This window comes from Oncorhynchus mykiss, chromosome 14 (genome assembly GCF_013265735.2).
Source record: "Oncorhynchus mykiss isolate Arlee chromosome 14, USDA_OmykA_1.1, whole genome shotgun sequence".
In the NCBI taxonomy this organism is placed as follows: Eukaryota; Metazoa; Chordata; class Actinopteri; order Salmoniformes; family Salmonidae; genus Oncorhynchus; species Oncorhynchus mykiss.
In genome coordinates, this window is record NC_048578.1 from 26873315 (window position 1) to 26881938 (window position 8624).

Sequence of the window (8624 nt, forward strand, 5' to 3'; positions counted from 1 at the left end):
CCTTGGGGTATGCCAGAAACTTCCACTCCACACTGAGGTAACCACTGACTAGTTGTTATAAAACTGAAGGTGATTAATTGACTGTCGAGATGGTATGCTGCCATTTTAGAATGGGGAAGATGCAGGGCCTTCTGGGAGAACAACAGGGTACACCTGGAAACTTCCTCTCAGTGAGGCATTCAGACTGGCTTTCCTATTATAGAAAACAGACATATGGTGATTGACTATCGAGAAGGTGTGCTGCCACTTGAAAATGGCGAACAGTACCAATTATTTCTGTAAACCCAAATGTTTTTTTTAAATTAATAAACGAGGCTACGTTTGAGAAATAGTAGACTCGCTGTTTTAAAACCGACTCAAATGATAGATGGAGAAAGGTATGCTACCAGCTGAGAATGGCCCTGTAATAAGGCCCCACAATGTGAGAAAGGTGGACCTAGGTTTGAGAGAAATACTGAATGTTGACAAAACATTTGTTTGGAAGTATTTATTGATGGATAAACCAGAATGACTTAATTGGTACAGTCATCTGTGATGAATGTCACTGTGAAAGCCATACATGTGCATTGCATACATAGCTCAACTGCCTCCTATTGAACAGGTTTTGGTTCCTTGCTGTGGGCATGAATTCTCATGCTCAGTTTCTGGGCTCGGAGGCTAGTTATGAGAAAAAAATATATTAAGGGTTTAAGTCAGATTTATGAGGTGCAACAAACATTTTTAGATAAATCAATTTTACTGATTTAACCACTGCCAGTGCATAATTGCCAATTTATCTGAGGTTTGGGTATTAGAAACAGGTTAATGAGTAAATAAATGTGCAAATAACCCTCTGACAAATGTTGTGCACTGTAATGTTTTTCTGAACATTAAACAAAACTTTAATCTTTGATCATATCATTTTGAATCAGACAGACAAATGTTTAATTAAACTACAAACAATTCTGATGAAAGACCACGATAAAGATTTTATTACACAATCATTATGTACATAAATTATGACAACCTCAGTCAGGAATGTCATGGACCAGTTCAATAATTCCACAATTAACCTCTTTTTTAGCAGTTTAGCAAAGCATGCTAATGTTCCTCTCTAGGACAAGTGGTATAAGTATGATATACCTAACCTATTATGTCCATGGGATGCTAAGTTCAACCACCAAATAAATGGTGAAATAGCAGGATTTTCTGTTTGATTGGATTCATGGGGTGGGACTGGAGAGTATAATCCACAACTCATTCTTCAGCAGCAGTGTATTCTGAGGGCGACATGTGTGTAAACATTGTCCACAGCAGTGTACTGTCTCTTGTAAAGATTTCCCCACTAAAAGCTGCTCTCCACTTTATCCTCCTCTTCAGCCTTCTCATCCTCACTGTCTTCCTCACTCTCACTGTAGTGGACGTTACAGCGGTTGGTGTTGACGAAGAGATCGCTCTCGTCATCCTCTGAGTCAGTACTGTGATCACTCCCACAATCCTCTACCTTCTCCTCCCTTCTCCCCTCCCTGGGCTGTGGTGCATCTGTTCTCTCTTCCGATGGGGGCTCGTCTGTGAAGGCCTCAGGCCTAACAGAAGACACACAAAAAAATGAAAAATAGTGCCAGCAGAACTCACTTGATTCAGTTATAATTGAACCTTTGTTTAATTGTCTTCTCATTCACAGGTGACATGAGTCTGTGTGTGTGTGTGTGTGTGTGTGTGTGTGTGTGTCAGAAAAAACATCCTACCACATCCTGTTGGGATTAACATCATTTGAAATAATTTCTTCATATTTTCACAGGAGCAGTTGAAAAAGAATGTTTGTCGGATGTGGTGGCCTTGTAGTTACTATGGCAAGGTAATAGAAGTGCTGACTAAAATGGGGTTTATTGGCTACATGTGTTTCTGCATGTTATTTCTATACGTGGACGTAAAGTTGAAGTCGGAAGTTTACATACACCTTAGCAAATACATTTAACTCAGTTTCACAATTCCTGACATTTAATCCTAGTAAAAGTTCCCTGTAAGGTCAGTTAGGATCACCACTATTTTAAGAATGTGAAATGTCAGAATAATAGCAGAGAATGATTTCAGCTTTTATTTCTTTCTCATCACATTCCAAGTGGGTCAGAAGTTTACATATACTAATTGAGTGTTTGGCAGCATTGCCTTTTAAATGTTTACTTTGAGTCAAACGTTTTGGGTAGCCTTCCACAAGCTTCCCACAATAAGTTGGGTGAATTTTGGCCCATTCCTCCTGACAGAGGTGGTGTAACTGAGTCAGGTTTGTAGGTCTCCTTGCTCGCACAGGTTTTTTCAGTTCTGCTCACAAATTTTCTATAGGATTGAGGTCAGGGCTTTGTGATGGCCACTCAAATACCTTGACTTTGTTGTCCTTAAGCCATTTTGCCACAACTTTGGAAGTATGTTCGGGGTCATTGTCCACTTGTAAGACTCATTTGTGACCAAGCTTTAACTTCCTGATGTTTTGAGATGTTGCTTCAATTAATACATCTACATAATTTTCCTTCCTCATGATGCCACCCTCCTGCAGCAAAGCACCCCCACAACCTGATGCTGCCACCCGCGTGCTTCATGGTTGGGGTGGGATTGTGTTCTTCGGCTTGCAGGCTTTTTCCTCCAAACATAACAATGGTCATTATGGCCAAAATGTTCTAATTTTGTTTCATCAGACCAAAGGACATTTCTCAGAAAAGTACAATCTTCGTCCCCATGTGCAGTTGCAAACCGTAGTCTGGCCTTTTTTTATGGCGGTTTTGGAGAAGTGGCTTCAGGTTGTCGATATAGGACTCATTTTACTTTGGATATAGATACTTTTGTACCCGTTTCCTCCAGCATCTTCACAAGGTCCTTTGCTGTTGTTTTGGGATTGATTTGCACTTTTCGCACCAAAGTACGATCATCTCTAGGAGACCGAACGCATCTCCTTCCTGAGCGGTATGACGGCTGCGTGGTCCAATGGTGACTATACTTGAATTCTATTGTTTGTACAGATGAACGTGGTACCTTCTGGTGTTTGGAAATTGCTCCCAAGGATGAACCAGACTTGTGTAGGTCTGAAGTCTTGGCTGATTTATTTTGATGTCAAGCAAAGAGGCACTGAGTTTGAAGGTAGACCCTGAAATACATCCACAGGCACACCTCCAATTTACTCAAATTATGTCAATTAGAAGCTTCTGATAGGCTAAAGCCATGACATAATTTTCTGGAATTTTCCAAGCTGTTTAAAGGCACAGTCAACTTAGTGTATGTAAACTTCTGACCCACTGGAATTGTGATACAGTGAATTATAAGTGAAATAATCTGTCTAAACAATTGTTGGAAAAATGAACTGTGATATGCACAAAGTAGATGTCCTAACTGACTTGCCAAAACTATAGTTTGTTAACAAGAAATTGGTGGAGAGTTTGAAAAAAAATAAAAAATAAAAATTCAATGACTCCAACCTAAGTGTATGTAAACTTCCGACTTGAACTGTGTATACTGAACTATGGGTCCAAGGTGCACTCACCAGAGTGTGAGTTTCTGCAGGTGCTGAATGTGGTCTCTGTAGAGTATGAAGCTGATTTCTCCCCTCACCTTCTCTCCCTCCTCTATAGGGTCTACAATCACATAGTCACCTGGGAGGGGGGAGAGCAATGCCATGTTTACAATAACAAACCAATACTGAGAGGAACACAAAGACCTTCATTGTGTTCAGTAGAAACTGATCCAGACTGTTTCTGTCATTATGACATTGAGGTGGTTGAACCACAAAAGAAAGCACACTGACATACAGGTATGCAGAAAACATATGCAAACTAGCCACTCAAATTCAGGACAATCAGCCGGCTTTAGTGTTTGACTGCCACTGGTACTCCGGGCTGCCTATGTCCAAACAAAGCCCCCAGTATCTGGTCTGGGGCGTAAAGTCACAATCTCTGCTGGTCGGCTACTGCGTAACGAACTAGCAGTGCCAAAAGCCCTGGTCTGTCCTAGAAAACCAACATAAATTACAGCCGTTTACAGCTCTAAAATGTGTTTATTAGTTCTATCACCACAGCAAATTATTTTCAAGTTCACTACAAATCGAGGTATTTAATGAAATAGTGATCCATTCTGACGACTACATTTGTCGAGATATTTAATGAAATAGGGATCCATTCTGACGACTACATTTGTCGAGGTATTTAATGAAATAGGGATCCATTCTGACGACTACATTTGTCGAGATATTTAATGAAATAGGGATCCATTCTGACGACTACATTTGTCGAGGTATTTAATGAAATAGGGATCCATTCTGACGACTACATTTGTCGAGGTATTTAATGAAATAGGGATCCATTCTGACGACTACATTTGTCGAGATATTTAATGAAATAGTGATCCATTCTGACGACTACATTTGTCGTCACACAGGACCACGTGCTGACAGACCAATCACGGACCGGCAGGCTACGACGAGGCTCGCATCCTCATGCACACGGAATTCATGTGGTATCTGTTATAGATGCCGAAGTCAATAGCAGCGTTGGGTTGATGCGCTCAGGAAGACTGAAAATGACTTCATCGACCATAGTTACGGCCATTTTCACCATGATTCTTAATATGGCGTGATTCAAATACTTCCAGTTTCATTAGAAGTTTTCGATAGGAATACATGGATGACGTCAGCACTATCACTATCTACTGGTTTTAATGTCTATGGTCCAAATGGTACCAAAAAAAACATTCTCAGTGTAAACTTAAAGGTGCAATATTTAGAAGTCGCTCCACCATTTCCTAGTTGTACATTGTTTTTTACAAGTTCGCCTAATTTCAGTTTATGCTACAAACAAGCAGCCATTGTGTGAAGAATCATTGTACCATCTAAACTGCTGTAAAAATATATTTTCCATAAGAAAAAATATTGTAGTCTCAGCTTGTTTGAAGCTGTTGTACAAAACCGAATGTAAAAGATGCAAAAAAAAGCAGTCACTTAAACTGTTAAGTTTAGTTTTTGCATCTTTTACTTCAGGTTTTGTACACTAGCTTCAAACAGCTGGAAATCTAATATTTTTGGTTATTGGAAAGATATTTCACAGCGGTTTAGATGGTACAATGATTATCTACACTTAGTGCTCATTTTGTCACAAACTGAAATTAGGCAAAATCTCAGAATTTTAGCCATTTTAGCCAGGAAGTGGCTGAGCGATTTATACATATTGCACCTTTAATAGCGGGAAGCATAGAAATAGGGCACATCGAAGAAGTAGATCTGTTCTGAGACCTGGTTTCAAAGAGATCTATAACTCACAATTCTATTTGACTTTAAACATCTAAACCACAAAGTATATTGAAAAGATAATGGGCCTATATATTTTAAAATAAGATATTTAAAAACAAAACAACGTTATGGTGCCATTTGGGATGCACTCTAGTATAAGGGGACATGTTACCTCTCTTAATCCAGAGGTTCTTGCGGAATTTTGGGGGCATGCTGATCAGGAAGTTCTCCCCCTGAGCCGTGACAGCCTCGTGCAGGTTGTTGCCACGACTACCAAGAACCTGCACGGAGACAGGTACAGAGAGAGGGGATTAGTATGACAAAGAAACTGGTAGAATGTGCATGCAAAAACAGGTAATTAACTACAGGTGCAGCAGATATGTGTGTGTCAGTCAGCTTACATGAAGAAAGACTTAAAAGTTCCCATCCTCTTGCTTCATCCACTGACCCTACCTGTTTGGTAGTCGCTGAATGAGTCCGAATCAGGATGGCAGACATCTAGGCTAGTCTTTGTTGTGTGTGTTCAGTAAAAGATCTGTCATGTCTGACAGCACAGATACTAACCCTCACAATCTGTTGGTTCTCTGTAGGTGTGACGTAGTCGTCGAGTGTCTGCTCCTTGACAACATGCTTGCGTTTGGTAGCCTGTGACATCGTTGAAGTTTGCCAGCTGTGGAAAGATCAGTTTTCATCACCACTGTTGTTAGTCAACTGTTCTTTATGAATGTCAGGGGGAAAGAATAAGTTACAGATAGCAAACGTCTAATGAGAAGTACAGGCTGCTTAATGCATAACAGGCAGTGGCACCCCCACCCATATTTTAAGCAAAAAGAAATAAAAAGAATTGTGGAGGGGGCTTGCCTGTTTTGCATGTTATTTGGCATTAATACGTGTCACATATCAGTTTGCAAACAATGTATTAAAAAAATGTACAGTGGCAAGAAAAAGTATGTGAACCTTTTGGAATTACCTGGATTTCTGCATAAATTGGTCATCAAATTTGATCTGGTCTTCATCTAAGTTACAACAATAGACCGTGTGCTTAAACTAATAACACAAATTGTATTTTGTCCATATGGAATACATAATTTAAACTTTCACAGTGTAGGTTGGGGAAAGTATGTGAACCCCCAGGCTAATGACTTCTCCAAAAGCTAATTGGAGTCAGGAGTCAGCTAACCTGGAGTCCAATCAATGAGACGAAATTGGAGGTGTTGGTTAGAGCTGCCTTGTGCTATAAAAAAACTCACAATTTGAGTTAGCTATTCACAAGAAGCATTGCCTGATGTGAACCATGCCTCAAACAAAAGAGATCTCAGAAGACCTAAGATTAAGAATTGTTGACTTGCATAAAGCTGGAAAGGATTACAAAAGTATCTAAAAGCCTTGATGTTCATCGGTACGGTTAGACAAATTGTCTATAAATGGAGAAAGTTCAGCACTGTTGGTACTCTTCCTAGAGAGAGCACAGTGCAGAATGGTCAATGAGGTTAAGAAGAATCCTAGAGCGTCAATATTGTGGAAAGATGAAACTACAGTTGAGTTGTTTGGAAGGAACACAACACTGTGTGGAGAAAAAAAGGCGCAGCACACCAACATCGAAACCTCATCCCAACTGTAAAGTATGGTGGAGGGAGCACAACAGAATGGCTTCAAGAGAAGAAAATACACCCTCTGGAGTGGCCCAGTCAGAGTCCTGATCTCAACCCAATTGAGATGCTGTGGCATGACCTCAAGAGAGCAGTTCACACCAGACATCCCAAGAATATATTGCTGAACTGAAACAGTTTTGTAAAGAGGAATGGTCCAAAATTCCTTCTGGCCGTTGTGCAGGTCTGATCCACAACTACAGAAAACATTTGGTTGGTGTTATTGCTGCCAAAGGAGGGTCAACCAGTTATTAAATCCAAGGGTTCTCATACTTTTTCCACCCTCCACTGTGAATGTTTACACGATGTGTTCAATAAAGAAATGAAAATGTACAATTGTTTGTTACTAGTTTAAACACATTTACCTTTATTTAACTAGGCAAGTCAGTTAAGAACAAATCCTTATTTTCAATGACGGTAGCTTTGATTGGACTGATCGGTCTGATCATGTCAACATCATACTTTCAAACTCTTAGCTAGCAGTCATAAATTGAGTCGACATTCTACTGGCAAATCTTTGTCATATGAAGAGAAATAATTTAAATGAATATGCCAGGGAGATATGTATACTGTAGCTAAGAAAGTAATACTAAGTGTATGTTGTGCAGTAAGCTGTTAGTAGCCCATGTGCCTCACCCTAATAATTTGGTCTATTTTCACCCAATTTTCTGACTTGGTGGTGCACAAAATGTTTTTGAGAAATGTAATCATTGAATATTGTAAGTCTTATTTACAAAGACGGCCTAGGGGGAAAAGTGGGTTACCTGCCTTGTTCAGGGGCAGAACTACAGATTGTTACCTTGTCAGCCCGGGGATTTCATCCAGCAACCTTTCAGTTACTGGCTCAACACTTTAACCACTAGGCTACCTAGCTGCCCCTTATACCCTAGTCCTTATACCCTAGTTTGTACATCAATTGTCAGTAGAAACCAAATGTGTTAAAGAAAATCAGCCAAAGGGCACTAAATGAGGTTTCCGCTGATAGCCAGGTGTAGCAGTGGCATAGTGTAATTCATGTATGGTTTAGTGTTGTGGTTTTGCTGGCATGCATCCCATTTTTTTTTTGCCCCACAAAGATTTACATGTTAAAATCCCCACTGACAACAGCGTAGCATTTCAAAAGGTCAACCCTTAACGACGTTAGTGTGACAGCTAGCTAGCTAACGTTTCCATCAAATGTATGTTTTGTTCGGGCAAAGTAAGTGGCAAGCTGTCCCACGTTAGCTAGCTAACGTTAGCTATGTCAAGCAGAAATGCCGGTATCGTACAAACACAAATGGCTAATTGTCAGAATTATGCTTGCTGTTAAATTGTGAAATTATAGAAGATTAGACAATATATTATTAACGTTGTAATTATATGTATTGGTAGCTAGCTAACGAGCAGTTTTCACTAGAGTTAACACGCACATACACTTAAAATGAGCAACTTGCTACATACCGTGTAAATCTGAACTGCAAAAAAATGTGTATCTTTACTGTAGGTCAAAGATTCTGGATTGTCAGATGGCATGTGAACTTTGAAAAATACCTGTTATAGCAAATATTAGTTTCCAGCAGCCAGTAAACGCATGTGCTTCCTTTCCTTTTAGGCACTGCTGACGTAGGGATTCTACTCCGGTTGCATTCTGGGAGATTTTGTCGTTTTCATGTACGGGGCTTGGCTGTATTCAAGAACCGCATGCTTTTGTGACTATATAGTTTCTCCAATTAATCAACCAACATACG

At 39.9% G+C, this 8624-nt stretch overlaps 1 protein-coding gene across 2 annotated transcripts; it reads right to left on the reverse strand.

Annotated features, from left to right (window-relative positions):
- Positions 1-472: 472 nt before the first annotated feature.
- Positions 473-8569, reverse strand: eif1ad (eukaryotic translation initiation factor 1A domain containing). 2 transcript variants are annotated; one of them, XM_021561651.2, is made up of 5 exons: positions 8428-8569; positions 5813-5918; positions 5421-5529; positions 3512-3620; positions 473-1565 (listed from the first exon to the last, which is right to left on the reverse strand). In XM_021561651.2, exons 2-5 carry the CDS (start codon positions 5900-5902, stop codon positions 1325-1327), a joined length of 549 nt encoding a protein of 182 aa, XP_021417326.1. In that variant the 5' UTR covers positions 5903-5918; positions 8428-8569; the 3' UTR covers positions 473-1324. The 2 variants fall into 2 exon arrangements, with proteins under 2 accessions (XP_021417326.1, XP_021417325.1); XM_021561650.2 differs by having other exon boundaries at positions 8338-8525.
- Positions 8570-8624: the final 55 nt, after the last annotated feature.

Bases quoted from the DNA above. Each gene is read 5' to 3' on its own strand.
- eif1ad (XM_021561651.2), bottom strand. From the start codon at position 5,902: ATGTCACAGGCTACCAAACGCAAGCATGTTGTCAAGGAGCAGACACTC. The intron at 3,621-5,420 runs GTAACATGTCCC...CCCCCCTCCCAG, and splicing joins GAACCTCTGGATTAAGAGAG to GTGACTATGTGATTGTAGAC. The intron at 1,566-3,511 runs GTGAGTGCACCT...GTCTTCTGTTAG, and splicing joins CTGCAGAAACTCACACTCTG to GCCTGAGGCCTTCACAGACG.